Genomic DNA, 16,389 nt, shown 5'->3' with positions numbered 1-16,389 from the left:
TGGGCAAGTCACTCAACCTTTCTGGGCTCCAGTGTACTTACTCCATGATATGGGGGTGGTAATAACAGTATCTTTATTTTAGGTTGTTAGAGGGTTAACTGAGACAGTTGTGTGCAAAGCACCAGGAATATAGTAAGTATTCAAGAAATATTAGTTTTGATATTTGTGAAATGAGGGGTATAAGGACAAATGCCAGCTTCACAGATGGCTAAGTGGTAAAGAATCTGCCTGCTGGAGTTGCAGGAGACAGATCCCCTGGAGGAGGAAATGACAACCCACTCCAGTAGTCTTGCCTGAAGAAACCCGTGGACAGAGGAGCCTGGTGGGCTACAGTCCATGGGGTTGCAAAGAGTTGGACATGACTGAGCCACTGAGCATGCAGGCATGGACAAATGCCAATTAAAAGTAGGAAAAATATACCTTAATTTCCCCCAGTACAAAAAAGAGAAAGACTCTCCTCCTCTTTGCTTTTCTTAAAGCATTTACTTTAGAAAACATGTAACTGAATTCTTTTTCTGCCCTTTTGAGACGTATGTAAATCTTTTTAAAGCTAAATAGGCCTCTTGCCAGTTTTACCACTCAGGGATGTCTTTCTCAGGGACCTGGGAGTGGTCTGTTTGAAATGTAATTATTAAGAAAGATAGAGCCCTTGTCTCCCAGTTTCTTTGGAAGAGCAAGAGCTGGTCTCCAGCTCCAAGTTGCAAACCTCCCTCCTCTTATAAAGATATGAGAAATTTATTTTTCCTTTGAATAAAGGCAGTTAGCAAACCCAGGTTGGCTACCCCATTTCCCAGCTGAATTTAGGATGACCCTTGTGTGACAAATAGTGCTGTCAAGTCCTCTTGCTTGAGAAGTAGTTATTGATTATCTTGAGAAAATGTATGCAGTGAGTTGTATCCGCTTCACTGTGTAAAAGTGTAAGACTTCTTTTCGTCTTTGCAAACTCTTGAGCTGCTTGCCCATGACATTCTGGTTTAATTCTCGCCCAATTAAAAAATTTTTTCTTCCTTGCCTACCCTTATGGACGGGTTTTCTAGGCTGGTGGGAGATTTTGTTTTTAATTATATTTATTTTACAGGGGTTACTTGTTTCCGAGGTCTGTTTGCCACAGCCCCAGTTATCTGTGACTCTCTTGGTAACCATGGCCACTGTGTCCTGGTGGTCATTTTTCAGGTCTCCATCACTAGAATGGGAACTCTTTGAGGATGGACTAAGCCTAGTCATTTTGGAACCCTGCTGCCAGCACAGTGCCTAGGTGTTAGTTGAATGAAGGAATTAAAGAAAGAATAAATAAATGAATGATTCTGAGGAGCACCCCACCCCTACGATCGCATAGGCTCTGAAAAGAAAAAGAATATAGATTCAGGCACACTCAACAGTTGCTCAAAATCAAGCCAAACCAAATCAGACTATAAACCACTTTAAAAGACTGAAATTATAGGAATCAAGTACCGATTATACAAAACAAAGGCTAGTGAGCAGGGTGGACCAAGCCTTGTCTGGCCTTTGAAGTGGGAGACCCAGTCCATGGAGATTGGGAAGATAGAGGAGGGATGCTGAGGGTCAAAGACAGGGGGAGGCTGGGAGCCTTTCTGCTTTTCCTGGGGCTGAGTGGTTTTTTAGTGATGGGCTTACTGGCATTCTCTTCTCTGGATAGCCCAGGCTTATCAAGGAGCAGGCCCAGGTGGGGAGTCCCAGGAAGCCCTAGAAGCCCCCAAGACCCTCCGCCCCACTGACCCGGAGTCCTTGTAGTAGAGGGAAGTCAAGCAGAGGCTCAAAGATACTGTCGTCCTCCGGATGTGGGACTAGGGGCTCTGGGGTCCCCGGAGAGCTGGTCTGGAACCAGAGGTTCTCGTAGGACTTGGGACTGGGGGAGAGGCCCTCCAAGAGGGGCTGAGTTGAGTCGCAGCGGAGGTAGTGCCCAGGCCCTGGGCCCGTGGGGCTGCCCAGCACCTGCACGTAAAGCACCTGGTCGCTGTTGCCAGGCTGGGGCTGAGGCTGAGCGGAGGGCACTCTTGGGTCCCCCTGGAGCACATAGGCCTGGACAAGGGTGGAGAGGCTACCGGGCCCTGAGCTGTCATTGGACTCCCAGGGCCCTGGCTTCTTCTCTTCCTCCTCCAGCACCGTGATCTTGGTGATGGGTGGCATGCCGGGGTCCCGAAGGCTGGGCAGCTGTAAGATATCCTGACATAAAGATGTGTGGTGAGGGCCTGGTTCGTTTCAGATGTCTGTTCCAGCCACTGTCCCTTCCTGCACTGGGGTGGTGGGGGGACATTCCTGCTGTTCCTTGCTGGAACGCAAAGGGTTACTCAGGGGATGCAAAGCACCTCATATGTGCCGGACGCGTGCTATGTGCTGTTCAGACTTAGCCCGGTGAATCTCCCCAGTGCTTTTGTGTGTGATTTGTCCCATTTCACAATGAGGTGACTGAGGCTTTGAAATGGGTGGAGCTGGGATTCACACTCAGGTCTGCTTTGCTCTATAAAGAGGTGAAGTGATGGGAAGGCCTGAGTACTCATTCTTGGGGGAGTTTCCCTTCACTTTGAGCCTGGGGTAGGAGCCTAACCCTCAGACCCATTTCCCTCTCCCTCCAGTGTTCTCACCTCTGCCGTGATGGTTGGCACCCAGGAACCCAGGCTGCTGCGGGCTGGGTCCGGGACACTCGGCCAGAGGGAATACTTCCTGCTGGAGAAGAGGGCAGGTGAAGGCTGGGTCAGCATGCCCTCCCGTCCTCCCAGCATTTCTCCCACCTTCTCCCAGCAGCAGAAGGGATGACCCCTTTGTGCAGAGAAGAGAAGGAGGGGGGCCTGACTCCCAGACCTGAACCCTGTGGCCTGGCAAGTCTGAGAGGAGCCAGCCTTGCTCACCTGGGCCTTCAGTTCCCTTCGGCAGGGTTACCTGGGTGTCAGGTCTCTCAGAAGGACTCACCTGGGTCTGCAGCAGAACTGGGCAGCCCCACAGAGGCAGATGAGCAAGACCAGGAGGCCGAACAGGCCCAGGAGGATGTGCAGCTCAGACTCCTCTGTGGTGAGGGGAAAGCCAGGAGAGGTAAGAGTGCGTGCAGGTGAGACTGAGCCTCCGCCCTCAGACTGGGCTCCAAGGGCAGGGCTGGGCCTCGGCCCTCAGACTAAGATCCAAGGGTAGTGCTGGCTCTTCCCACTCAGGGACCCAGGCAAGGCTTATCTAGTTTCACAGTGGCAGTCTTTTGGGTTAGGCCTCCTCCCAGCAGCTTTCCCTGACCAGTCCCCATTCTCCCCTTACCTAGAGTCAAGGTCATCAGGGTGAGGCTTGTGCTGTTGGCGGCCCACACCTGGCTGGCGGCCATGAGTTGGACATGGTACAAGCTAGAAGGCTCCAGGCCACGGAGGACAAAGCTGTGGGTGGAGGCATTCAGGACAGTGGCTGGGAGTAGAGGAGACTCGTGAGCCTGGGCCTGGCTGCTGAACCTCCCCAAGGCCTCTGAGCACCCCCTCCCACGCCTTCTGGGGCTGCGGGTTGCTGAGGATAGACTCACAGAAGGACTGGTCCTGAGTGTTGGTCCAGAAGATGGTGTAGTGGGTAAGGGGGCTCTTCCCCAGCTCAGGGGCCTCAGGCACCCACTCCAGCTGGGCCCACGTCTTGCCAATGTGCCTGAGATGCAACTCTGGGCCATGGGAGGGGGCTGCCGGAAGAGAGAGATGCAGGGGCTGATGGGGAGTGGGGTGGGGATGAGGGAACCCAGTTGGACTTCTTGTGGCTCCCCAGACCCAAGAACTGGGACACTTTGTGGGGGTGGGTGGTATAAGAAAGTTCAGGGGGACTCATATCCAAGCCTCGTTTTCCCAGGAACTTTCACTGAATCCCATTGACTGCTAATAAGTGGCTGAGCTGAGATTTAAACCTGCTTTTCTTTGACTCAAAGCCTTGCTTCCTGATTTCTGCCAGGCCTGGTTTTGTCTGGTTCACTGTTTGATTTCTGCCGCTCATGTGACACCTGTCCAGTTTTTGCCAGAATTGCTCCTTGAATTCTGCTGAGCTTACGTCCCAGTTTCCATTACGCCACCACCTGAGTTCTTTCCAGCTGCAGGGGTCTAGTGTAAGCCAGGGGTAATCTTAGGATTGAGAGAGACCATTTTCTGGGCCAGAGGTAGGGGGGGCGGGGAGAAAAAGTTCTCTCCTAATTCCAGATTTTGGGGGGCCTAGAGAGGCCTTGAGAGAGAGGAGGGGATTCTGAAAAAAAGACTTAGTGGCTAACGAACCCATCTCTTGGGAGTAGGCATAGATATGCTGGGAGGGTCCCTTGGTGTCCTGGTACAGGGGGGTCACAGTGATCTCGTAGAGCTGAAAGGGCCTGATGTTCTCTGTAGAGAGAAAATGGGGTGGGCACTCTGGTTAGGGGCCAGCCTCTGATGATGGCTGGGGGCTAACCTTAGACTTCAGGGATAACCTGAGCTTTGTTCTTCAGGTCTGGCCTCTGCAGTCTCTTCTTCAGATCATTTGCTTGGGGGTAAGGGGCCACAAGTGGGAGAGAGAGAGCTAGAAAGGTGGCAGAGTCAGGGCTAGAAAGAGAGGCTCCAGTTAGACTGCAGGAAGAACTTCCAGATTCGGAGGACGTGCAATGAGAATGGTGCAGGAACAGGGCAATATACATCTTTAGGGTGGTTCAGGCAGATAAAATGCTCCCCCTGCTCCCCAGCCCTGCCCATCTGCCCAGCCCCCAGGCCTGTCTCACCCTGCAGCAAGGTCCCTGCAATGCTTCCATTATGCTCCATCCTCCAGGTCATAGGACTGCCGTTGGGGCTGGGGGGACTGAGGCCCCACTCAATCACATAGCCCTGAGGTTGAGGACTGGGGGGCTCCCAGCCCACCCAGAGGCTATGAGGGTCTCGAGCAGTGGTGTGGAGTCTGCCCAGGGGTGGGCCTGGAGATAGAGTAGGAGATGATGTGAAGATGAGAAGAAAGGCCCTAGAGCTAGAAACCTGGGTTCAAGTCTGGCCTTTGCAACTTACAAGCTGGGTGACCTTGGGTAAGACAATATCTGAGCCTCAGATTCCTCCTCTGTAAGGTGGAAAGGATGATAATAAAGTTGTTACCATGGAGGGTCATGGTGCAGAGTAAGTGAGATGGTACATGAAACAGGCCTGCTGTGGTAATTAATGATGAAAGCTCACCCTGTGTGGTTCTCTGTGTGTATTAATTCACTGAGTCTGCTAACAGTCCCAATGGGGGCTCGACTACTGTCCCCAACTTAGCAATAAGAAAATGGAGACAGAGAGGTTAAGGGACTGGTCTAGGGTCACATGGCTGGGAAATGGGAATACTAGCTCTTGTTATTGTTAATCCGTGTTCAGGGGCATCTGAGGGTGAGAGTGACTGATCCCCTGAGAACGAACAGTTAACTGAGGGACTATTTTTTTTTAATATTTATTTATTTGGCTGTGCTAGGTCATGGTTAAAGCATAGGGGCTCTTTGATCTTTGTTGCAGCTTGCAGGATCTTTAGTTCTGGCATGTGGGATCTAGTTCCCTGACCAGGGATCAAACCTGGACCCCCTGCATTGGGAGTCTTAGCCATTGGACTGCCAGGTAAGTCCTAGGGACTATGTTTTAGCTGGAAAACATTAGAACTTTGTCTCCCATTTCCTTGGCAGAATAGACTCTATGTGTGTGTGTGTGTGTGTGTGTGGGTAGGCACTGCCACCAGCTTAACTTGGTTCTGGCTAGTGATAATAATAGTCACTAACACATACGGAACAGTTACTTTGTGTAGGCACATGTCTAAACTCATGTAATCTTCACAGCAATGCTTTGAGTTAGACACTGTACCATTCCCATTTGCGAGATGAGTAAACTGAGGCCAGGGAGGGTAAGTAACTTGCCCAGATCTCATTGCTAACAAGTAACAGGATTAGATTTGAACCCAGGCAGTCTAGCCTCTGAATTTACTTGCTTAACCACCATACTGTACTAGCTGTGGGCCCTCTTTACCTCTGCTTTCCAAGAAAACCACGGGGGTGGGATGCGAGGTCCCAGCTGTGTTATAGGCCTTAAGGACCACCTCCCGGGCTTCTGAAGGCAGTTGGAAGGTACAGTTCAGCTCCGTGGTGTCACAGAGGGTTGGCTCTGCCCCAGCCTGGTCTGAGGGTCTCCAGGAAACCAGGTAACCTTGGATCTGTCCGCTGTCTTCTTCCAGGGCTATTGGCTGTTAGTGGGCATAGGAGGAAAAAGATAAGGAGATGCGCAGCTCATCCTGAGTAGGGGAGAGCTTCTAGATGGAGTGTCCGTGTCCCCGGAACTGAGCCACCCAGACTGGGAGTCAGTCCTCTTCCCTCCCTCCCTCCCTTCTCCCCCGTGCTAGGTCCTAGAAGAGAGGAAAGGATAAAGTAACTCAGTGTGAGCAGCAGGCACCTAACAAGGTGAGTCCTGCATTGTAGTCTCTGCAGAAGGGCACTGCCCAGCTTCCTGGTGCACTACCCAGCAAAGTGTGTGCAGATCACGTACACATCCAAGCCTGCCAGGCCTGCTGGAGTCCTGAGCCCCAGCTTGCAGGGGTCTGTTTAAATCTGAAGAGGTGGAGGGATGGCCTTCAGAGGGGGTTACCTTCCAGAACAGCTGCACAGTCACTGTCTGGGGGTCCAGCTGCCTCTGCCGCCACCACGTGTCCAGTCTGACGATGGGGGCTGTGGAGCGAGCAGGAGGGGAGGGTCAGGGAGGGCCCCGGAGGCCAGCCAGGATCCTGATGGCTGCTCCCAGCCCCTCACCACCTGCTCACCCCGTTGTGCAGTGGTCAGCTCCAGGCTGGGGCTCCATTCGCTCCAGTGGCCGGGCAGGCGCCAGCGGGTGCAGCGCATTTGCAGGGTGTAGGCTGTGGATGGGAGGAGCCCGCAGAGTTCATACTGGGAGGTCCTGGCGGGCAGGGCGCTCACCTGGTGGAAGACAGGCATGGCTGTCAGCCTGGACCTCTGTGCCCTTTGGGGCCAGCTCAGTTTACCCTCCCCTCAGCCACACCCAACCCAGGCCCCTCAGGTTGCCCTCTGCCTCACCAGGTCCCAGCCGGCTTCTCCAAGCCGAGGCTGGTGGCGCAGCTCACACTTCTGTTCTATGTACAGACTTGGCCTCCAGGTCTCCCAGCGCAGCCTCAGGCAGCCTGGCTGAGGCGGGACCACCGCAGGGCTGGGCTCCAGGGCCCACAGTGTGGGGGGCTCCAGTTTCACTGCAAGGAGAGGGGTTATCGGACACTTCCTCTGCTTCATCCTCCAGGGCTCTGTTCTGGCTTCCCCTGTCTTCCTGTCTGTGGTTCCATTTCTTCTCTGGGTCTCCATTCGTGGGACCTCTATATCTTCCCATCTCTCTCTGTGTCTCTTCATCTCTGTGTTGTCCTGTTTCTGCAGGTCTGTCTCTGTCCATGAGCCTGTTTCTCTCTCTGTTTCCTCTTCTTGCACTGGTTGTTCCCTCGGTCTGGAGCACTTACCTTCCGAATATACAGTGTCTTGCTCCCTCATTTCCTCCAAGGATCTTCTCAAATGTCGTCTTCTCAGTGAGGCCTTCCCTGACGTCCTTCTCCCCAGCTGTCCCTACCCCATCCCCTGCTTCATTTCCTCATCACACATACCATTACCTGACATGTTATTATTCTTTGCCCACCAGAATGTAAGTGGGCAAAATTTCGGGGGCACGATTTTTGCTGTGTTGTTTACTGCTGTATCCCTAGCCCCTAGAACAGTGCCTAGCGCAGAGTGGGCGCTTCAGGAAATATGCTGAAAGAATGAATGAGTGTGTCTCCTTGCCTGTGTTTCTTCCACATCCCTGTCTGTGTCTCCAAAGCTCTGGCTTCAATTGAATCCCACATTATTTTTCTCCCTTCTCTTCCTCCAGGTCTTTCAGCATCTTATTGTCTGTCCCTGGGTCTGTGTTTCCCTCCCTGTGCCTCTCTGAGTCTGCTCATGGTGGGGACCTCTTTCCTCCCCCACACCCAGCGTCACCCACCAACGTCCATGGGAGCCAGGCAGAGCTTTGGGGAAGCGCTGGTCCCCAGCGCGTTCCTGGCCTGCACCCAGATGCTCATGTTCTGGTACAGCTGCAGGTGTTTGCGGGGGATGGAGCAGTGGCTCTGCCCGACTTCCGGCACGCAGTCAGGGATGGAATCCTTCTGCGTCTGGCATTTGTCCTGGCTCCTGCCAATGGGCCAGGCTTGGATGTAAAGTGGGGGCAGAAAGCCAAGCTCCCTCCTCCTCCCTATCTCCGCCTTGGCTTTCCACCCCAACAGTCCTACCCGCGGTCTGTCCCAGAACCCAAAGCAATGGGCTGGCATAAGGACCCTTACTCACTTGAAGCTCTTCAGGGTGAAGCTGGTGGACAGGTGGGTGTCGGGGCCTGGCTCCCACTGACAGATGAGGCTGTTGGTTGTGAGGTTCATGATGCAGGATAGGTTGTAGGGTGCAGTGGGAGGGTCTGTGGGTAGGGTGGAGAGAGTGAGGGCTTCAGGTAAGACCACTCGGAAAGCTCCCACTGGGACCAGTTGGGCATTTCCTTGCCCTGGGTCTCCATGGTAAGTGGGTTGCCAACCCACCTGCCATGCCTTTGTCTCCATGCAGAGTGATCCCAGAAGGGCAGCCCTGGGATAAGCTAAGTTATCCACATGTACATGGACAAGTAAACAGAGCCTCCAACCCTCTCAACTCTGCCCTTTTTGACAGTAACAGTGTAGTGTCTGGGTTTTCATCCTGATTCTGCCACTCATTAGTGGTGTGATCTTGAAGTCACCTAATGGCTCTGTGCCTCAGTTTCCTCATCTGTAAAATGGGGGTAATGGTAATATACCTACCACCTAGGGTTATTGTGAGGGCTGAGTGACTTACTAGGTATACAGTGCTCAGAGCAATGCCTGGCATATATGAGTGCTCTGTAAATCTTAACTTTCACTATTATTGATTCTTAAACAAGAACCTTGGTCTCTGTTTTTCATTATGCATTGGCTCAGCACAAATCCATCCTTCCTCAGTTTGAGCAGAAGGCTGAGACTGGGGTAGGGGTAGAATCTAGGAGCATGCCCACCTTGTTGAGAATGTCCTCCCTGGAGACACCTTCCTGTGGCTGGGGAGTTGGGCTTACTCGGCAGCCATATGGAGTAGTGGTTACTGGTTTTTGAGCCACACTGCTTAATAAAAAGCTTTATTCCATCCTTATTAATTTATGACCTCTAGTATGCAACTTTGCTAATGGTAAGGAACCCACCTGCCAATGCAGGAGACATAAGAGACACGGGCTCTATCTCTGGGTCAGGAAGATCCCCTGGAGAAGGAAATGGCAACCCATTCCAGTATTCTTGCCTGGAAAATACCATGGACAGAGCAGACTACAGCTCATAGGGTCGCAAAGAGTTGGACACAACTGAGCAACTAACACACACACAGCATGCCACTTACCCTCCCTGACCCTCAGTTTCCTCATCTGTGAAATGGGGCTATGTAATACTACCCACTGGTAGGGAAAATGTGATATCATGCTTATAAAGTACTTATTGAGCAAGAACTCAAGAAAGAATAGCTCTTATTAGTATTGGCAGGAGGGCATTGGAGGCAGAGTGGGGGGATGGCCGCAGGAACTCACAGCCCGCCTGTAGCTCAGCCTGGTCCAGGATCTGCAGGCTGTTGCCCCAGTGCAGGCAGCAGGAGAGAAGGACCCGAGAGTGGTTGAGGTGGGGCAAGGTGATGGTGGACTGCAGGGTCCCGTTCGGCAGGTGCTGCCGCCTCTCCCTGGGATGAAGCTCCGGTTCCAGTTTCCATACAACTCGCCAGTCGGTGCCCAGGTGGCTGCAGTTCCGGGTGATGAAGCAGGAGGCCGTGACTTGATCTCCCAGGCGGACGATGGGGGCTGAGAGGAGGATATGCCCACACTGCTCCAGGCCTGGGGTGGAAGAGAACGAGTCGTAAGTGACTCCTCTGTCCGGCAGAGCTGGCCTCCTAGACTCGGTACTCCTAGACTCAGTACCTTTACCTTGCTTTACCCTCCAAGATTCGTGGGGGCAGGTGCTGGAATGGCAAGGATGTGTGCGGAGATTGGGAGAGGCTCTCGAGTTGAGATGGAGATAGTGGTGTGGGGGTAAATGTTTATCAACCTGCTATACAGAGGGAAACGGCTCCTGGCTTGTAGCCTGGGCTGCTTTCCCTGGTGTAAGTATTCCTACCATGGCTGATTTCAAGCTACCAGGCTGACATCACTTAGTGTGAACTTGGAAAGAGAGGTACACAATCAGGGCTTGCAAGCCAACTCCGGCACGCCACCGGATGGAGACCAGTCCCTCCCCAACAATGGCGACACCATGGTTAGAATGATAAGAAGCCCGCAGCCACAGCAGTCCTTCCAGAATTCATATCTGATTGTTACCCCATCATGACCACAGCACTTCAATGGTACGTTATTCTTCTGAAAGGCAGTATGCTGTGATGGATAAGAGCGTGGATGTTGGAACTAGACTGCCTAGATTTAGAACCTGGTTCTGCTGCTGCTGCTAAGTCGCTTCAGTCGTGTCTGACTCTTAGTGACCCCATGGACTGCAGCCCACCAGGCACCTCCGTCTGCTTAGTAATTTTGTGACCTTGATGTTACCCAGACTTTCTGTGCCCTGGTTTTCTCATCTGTGAGATGAAGATAAAAAAGCCCTTAACTTAGTGATGTTGGGAGGATTAGATGTGAGAATATGCATAAGGCACTCAGAACAGTGCCTGACACGTAAGTATTTCCTGCTATGATTAGGTTAAAGACTCAGATCCTTCGTCTTACAGCCCAAGACTTAGATCCTTCTCACAACCCTTGTGGCCTGGCCCCTGCCTAACCCTCCTGGTTCCAGCCCAGACCATTGTGTCTCAGCTCCAGTCCCTCTAGCCTACATGCTATCCTCTGGAAAGGCCACGCTCCCTCCAGTCTCCCGATCTTCGTACCTGTTGATCCTTTTGGAGGTGCTCCTTTTCGTTTCTGCCACCCCTCTTTCACCTGGATGACATTCAGGCATCTTGCGAGGAACCAGACCGGGTTCTGACCAATCAGACCATGACAGCCCCCTGAACTTTCCCAAAGCTCATATCTTTCGTAATTAGAGAGTCACGTGATGATTTGCTACTCTGTACCCCCGGCTAGACCGTAGGTTCTGCGAGGCCAGAATCCCTGGCTGTTTCGCTCACTACTGCATTCCCAGAGCCTAGCGCCGAGCAGGCCCTTGGTGAGTATGTGTGGAATAAGAGCAAGCACCGGACCTTGCCCACAATGCCTTCTCTCCTCTCCCAGCTGTTCTGCAGCCCATTTTGCTGATGGGGATGCTGAAGCCCCAAGAGGAGGAGCAATTTGTTCAGGGTCACAGAGCAAGTTTATAGGGCTCCCATCACATCACAGACTCAGAATTTCAGACCAGAAGGACTCTTGCCAACTGTTTACTTCAAAACTCCACGTAATACCAAGTCATCTACCCACGGGGCTAGGATGATCTGTTTTTGATGGCTTGCCAGCTGAGAACATTTTTTATATTTCTAGAGAGTGAAAAACCAAACCAAACACCAGATAAGCAAGAACATGCCACAGAGACTGTATGTGGGCTGCAAAGCTGAAAATTACATCAAAGTTTGCTGACCTCTGCTGGGCCTTGGCTTGCATACCTCCAGAGATAGGAGGCTCCACACCTCTCAAGATAGTCTCCATAGTCTGGAGAGCTCTGCCTGGGGTTCATATTTTTTTAAAACATTATTGTTATTTTTTTGGCAGTACCATGTAGCATGTAGGATCTTAGTTCCATGACCAGGAATTGAACCGTGCCCCCTGCAGTGCAAGTACAGAGTCCTAACCACTAGGGACTCCACCAGGGAAGCCAGGGAAGTCCTGGAGATTCTTTGCTTCAGGATTAAAGCTGCCTTCTCACGGCTTCCACCCTGATCCCTCTACTGCCCATGAAGGCTGCACAGGACTCAGAGGTTTCTTCTGACAACCTGGTAGAGATTCGCAGATAAGACCCGGGTCTTGTGCACCTTCCCCAGGCTGGCTAGCCCAGGTTCTCTCACCTTTACTCAGAGGTGGTGGTTTGCCGGCAGAGGTCTGTGCGTGGGAGCCCAGCTACCCTGCATCTGTGGCCCAGTCGATTCTTTGGGGATTCTCTGGGAACCCCAGGAGCACTGTGACAATGCAGGGAAATGACTCCCTCCTCCACCCCCAGCATCTCTCCCTGTGATCCCCACCCCCCCATGGCACCTTCATCCCTGACCACACTCACTTCTGGGGAGCAGGAGGATGATCAGAGCAGCTCCCACCAGGCTCCAGGCTCCCAGCCCCACCATCGTGCTGGCTTGGTCCTCACCTGGAGGCAGAGGGGGTGGTGAAGGTCATGGGCTTTGGAGTCAGGGCTGAGCTTAGTCTTTGCTCTGCTACAGTGTGGCTTCAGACAGGTTACTTGACCTCTCTGAGCCTGGTTGCTCTGCAAAATGAAGGTAACAAAAACCTATGCTGCATAGGGTTTGGGGAGGAAGACCCAAAATGATGCAAGTCAAGGGCATCGCACAGTACCTGGCGCATAGGAAATGACTCTTAAATGACTGTTATTATTATATGTGCCTTTAAGGAGAGAGCAGGGAAGGGAGCCACGGGGAACACCATTCTTCCCGTTCCCTTCTGTTTTAGCCAGTCTCCCAGCCCGCTGAAAGCAAAGTCTGAGATGAAGGCTTGCCTGCAGGTAGTTTATATGGGGGAAGACTCCAGGAACAGAGTAAGGGAGTGGAGAGAATGAAACGGGTAAGAAGGAAAGCCAGCACAACGGTGCATCATCAAACTGAGGACAGCTGGGGCTCAATCCTGCTGGAATCTTGCAAGGAGCCACGCTGAACATGCCTCAGAACTTGGCTGGCAGACAGGATGGGAACATTGTCCACCAGTTCCTGCCCCTTGTTGGTCAAGGACTGTTCCTTGGGGTGTTAACTCCCTGGCACGTGTCACATTGCACATGTCTGAGTACCAGGCAGGTCCCCCAAGGTGAGCCATGCTCCAAGAGTCAGAGACGCTCACTGCCTGGCAGAAAGGGACAACTCCACAGAACAGCTGAGGACAGGCTGCACCTTGAAAAGCTGGCTTCCCCAGCAATGGCTAAAGGGAAGGGTGGGTTGAGAGGATACCCCAATTCTGGGCACAGACCTCTGGAGGCCTTCTGGGACCAGATATCCTGTGGTCATGGCGACAGTGCCCAGATGGAGGGAGCGTTAGTACATTAATCTCAGGAAGTAAGCAAAGGTTTCTATTGCTGGGGTGGCTTCCAGCCTTTCCATTCTGCTCCCATTGGGGTCTTGGGGCCAGACACCTGGTCCTCCAGCACTAACTGACATCTGGGTGGCAGATCAGTGGGAATCGTTGACCAGCTTTTGTATGTACATACATGAACACATACATGTAGGTGGTGTCCCAGCCGATTCCCGGTGCTCAGAAAAGATTAAGCTTCTTTCGCTCCAAGACAGAGGAGTGAATAACAACTGCAGATACCCAAAGCTGTTTCTGCCTGCAGGGGTCTTACTTAAATCCCTGGTCCCTCCTTATTATATGTTGCAGGATCAGGATACCAGGTGCATGCTAGCCCCTGAGTCATCTTTTTGCACATCAGGAAAAAAGCATCCCTTCCTCTGGACAAATGCAGCTCCACACAAGGACCTGGCAACTAGAGAACAGGCTGGATTTCAGCCTCTACTTTCTGGGCAGCTTTGTGCAGTGAGAAACGCACACAATTGTTCAGAGGACCCCAGTCTACCAGTTAGCGGTTGGCACCCTTGTTCCTCTGGCATCTGACTATCCACCAACGCACACTTGTTGGGGAAGATTTCGTCTCCTTGGCTCAGATTTCGGGACACTCGTGCCCGTTCCTATGTATTTTTGATCATATCCTAGCCCTCCTGCCCGGTGAGGTACCGCTTCATCCCTCTCCACTGGCTCCCAGTGGGCAACCCAACCCCAAATCCCAAGGGCCCAGGCATCTTCTCCCGGGGTTGCCAGGGGTTGGCACATTTGGCATCAGTCCCTGGTCCACCCATGGCAGCCTTGGATGCTCCCCACCCCCGCCGAGCGGGATCTGGGACCAGGTGGAGCATGGTGTCACTTTCTGGGGGTCCAGCTTTGAGTCAGACCACCTGGTCTGAACTCCAGGTCCACCACTTACCAGCTTGGCGACCTTGGGCAGATTATTCCACCTTTCTGAGCCTCGGTTACCCCATCTGTGAAGGAAGGATAACAACAGCTCCCGCATCTCCGGTTTGGGGTGAGGATGAAGTGAGATGGTCCGTGATAAAGGCACTTAGCACGGAGCTTGCATAGAGGAAGCACTCCATGACCATGTTATTTTCATGTGCCATAAAGCAGGATACCACCTCATGGAATCAGCACGGTTTAGTACCTCTCTCCCCTGCTTACCAACTGTGTGGTCTCCGCCTCCTAGGACTGCCACCTTGCTTTTGTCTGTGTCACATTTCATGTTTCAAAGCCCCGTTTCTGGGTTCCCTGCTCCTTGGCCCCCCAGTCTCCCCCTTTGCTTCCAGCCATCCCTGCTCACTCTCTGGACTCTGGAGTCCCAGCACACTATGTTGTCCCCTGGGGTCACTGCATCACCAACCCCTGCTCCCCACCACCTTTCTTCTTTCCTCTTCTTTCCATCCCATCGCACTCAGCCTTCTCGCCTCCCCCTTCTCCAGTTCACGCCTCTGTCTCCCCTTCACGTGAAGATTCTTTCCTTGGGAAGAGGGTTGGGGAGAGGAGGGGGCTGGGACAAAACAAGGGAGAGGACTTCCTAGATGTGGTTCAGACAGAGAAAGACAGGTGGAAAAAGTAGGAAAGTGGGGTGCACAAACCGAAATGCTGGAGAGAGATCACAGAGAGACAGACTGAGGTGGGGAGAGAAAGGAGCCTGAGGCAAGGGATGGTGGTACTCAGAGACACGGCACCCGGAGGCTGAGAGGAAACAGATACTCAAGAGAGTTTAAGACTTAAGAGACAAAAGGACCCTTGAGAGACAAAAAGAGAGGCATAGAGAGACTCTGAGACAGACAGACAGACAGGAGCTCAGAGCCAAGCAAGCCAGAGAAGGGCTGAGGAGGAAAGAGAGAAATTTACATGGTGTGAAATTTACATGGAGACTGGAAGCAGTTAAGACACAGGTTGTCAGAGAGACTTGGAGGCAAATAATGAGTATAACTTTCCCTGAATCCAGCCCTTTCTTGAGCCCAGCTCAGTGTCCCAAAGAGATATTTGTCTGTCTGTGACTTCCCAAATGCAGTGCCCACCTCTCAAAAAAGTAGGGGCACCTTGGGAAAAAAGACTCAGTGTTGAGGGCTCCTGGTTCCCAGGGGTAAATTCTTAAGGCTGGAGTGCTGGTCCAAGGTCACCAAAGGGCGCACGCCCTTGGCAGAGCGGGGGGAGTGGACCTGAGACTCCAGGGTCCCATCATTCCCAGGCCCAGCCCTCCCAGGGGCTCCCCTACTCACGCTGGAGCCTGCGGCCGGCCGGGCACCCGCCGGCCTCCCGTCTCTGCTCTCCTCTTCAAGGCAAGTTCCTGAAAACAGCCGCAGCGGGCTTCTGTCCCCAGCCCTGTCGTTAATGGCTCCGTCTCTGACAGGCGCAGGGGCTGCCGATTGCAACACCTGCCCAACTCCTTCCCTCCCTTGCATTGTTGACGCGGGCACGGGCAGCCCCTTCCTCCCAGGAAGGAGCCTGGGAGGGAAGCCGGCGAGGCCTGGGCAGCCTTCCTGCCTCGGGGGTCTTGAAGGGGCTGAGGGATGTGGCAACGTCGTCCCCCACCTCTGCCTCTGGATTTCCTGACTCAAAGCTTTGAGGCTGGCAGGGCCCAGACTCCAACCTGCCTGGGTGCCATTCCTATGCCCCCACGCCCTGGGGGAACATCACTTGGAGACAGACCCTGGCTCGAAGGCTCACTTGGCCCTAAGCCTCTTTTTGGCACTGGGTTTGGGGCCCTGATCCTTGCAATATTCAAGGGGCGGCCTCTAAGGTTACAGGGAATTCTGGAACGCGGTACCTTCCTCCCCGCTCCCCTCTGCATGGCATGTTCCCCCTGCTGCCTGAAGGCCTTGCAGATGGAGAAATATGGACTCTGGGGAGAAATACGGACTCTGGGCACAAGGAAGGGGTCACTCATGAGGGTCCGGTCTTCATAGGCTCACAAGACATTAATAATGTTCACTCACAGTAATTCTGCCAAACTGAATGCTTTTTCATTGAGTGAAACAGGCTACATTTTATGTCTTTCGTGGTCTGTATCCACGAATACCCTGCAGCTGTTTACGAATAATATTCTGTGCATTTTTCTGAAGAGGGTTTAGAGTGTTCACAGTTTCTTGGATTTATGACTCAATAAAGATTAGGTACTAACACACCAGCGGAGGGT

General features: G+C 52.9%; 1 protein-coding gene across 3 annotated transcripts; it reads right to left on the bottom strand.

Moving 5' to 3' along the window:
• Positions 1-581: 581 nt before the first annotated feature.
• On the bottom strand, positions 582-15,620 carry CSF3R (colony stimulating factor 3 receptor). 3 transcript variants are annotated; one of them, XM_070368408.1, is made up of 17 exons: positions 15,473-15,620; positions 14,155-14,209; positions 12,235-12,318; positions 9,588-9,884; positions 8,306-8,429; positions 7,965-8,152; positions 7,022-7,191; positions 6,751-6,904; positions 6,579-6,658; positions 5,967-6,180; positions 4,712-4,900; positions 4,239-4,340; positions 3,515-3,661; positions 3,262-3,402; positions 2,929-3,022; positions 2,604-2,685; positions 583-2,184 (listed from the first exon to the last, which is right to left on the bottom strand). In XM_070368408.1, the coding sequence occupies exons 3-17, from the start codon at positions 12,296-12,298 to the stop codon at positions 1,705-1,707; spliced, it is 2,526 nt and encodes an 841-aa protein (XP_070224509.1). In that variant the 5' UTR covers positions 12,299-12,318; positions 14,155-14,209; positions 15,473-15,620; the 3' UTR covers positions 583-1,704. The 3 variants fall into 3 exon arrangements, with proteins under 3 accessions (XP_070224513.1, XP_070224509.1, XP_070224510.1); XM_070368409.1 differs by having other exon boundaries at positions 2,604-2,682; XM_070368412.1 differs by lacking the exons at positions 9,588-9,884; positions 12,235-12,318; positions 14,155-14,209; positions 15,473-15,620 and adding an exon at positions 9,213-9,346 and having other exon boundaries at positions 582-2,184.
• Between the last annotated feature and the right edge of the window lie 769 nt (positions 15,621-16,389).

Source organism: Bos mutus, chromosome 3, assembly GCF_027580195.1.
Source record: "Bos mutus isolate GX-2022 chromosome 3, NWIPB_WYAK_1.1, whole genome shotgun sequence".
Lineage (NCBI taxonomy): Eukaryota > Metazoa > Chordata > Mammalia > Artiodactyla > Bovidae > Bos > Bos mutus.
The sequence above is the reverse complement of the archived record's forward strand: the minus strand, read 5'-3'. Positions and strand labels throughout refer to the sequence as shown.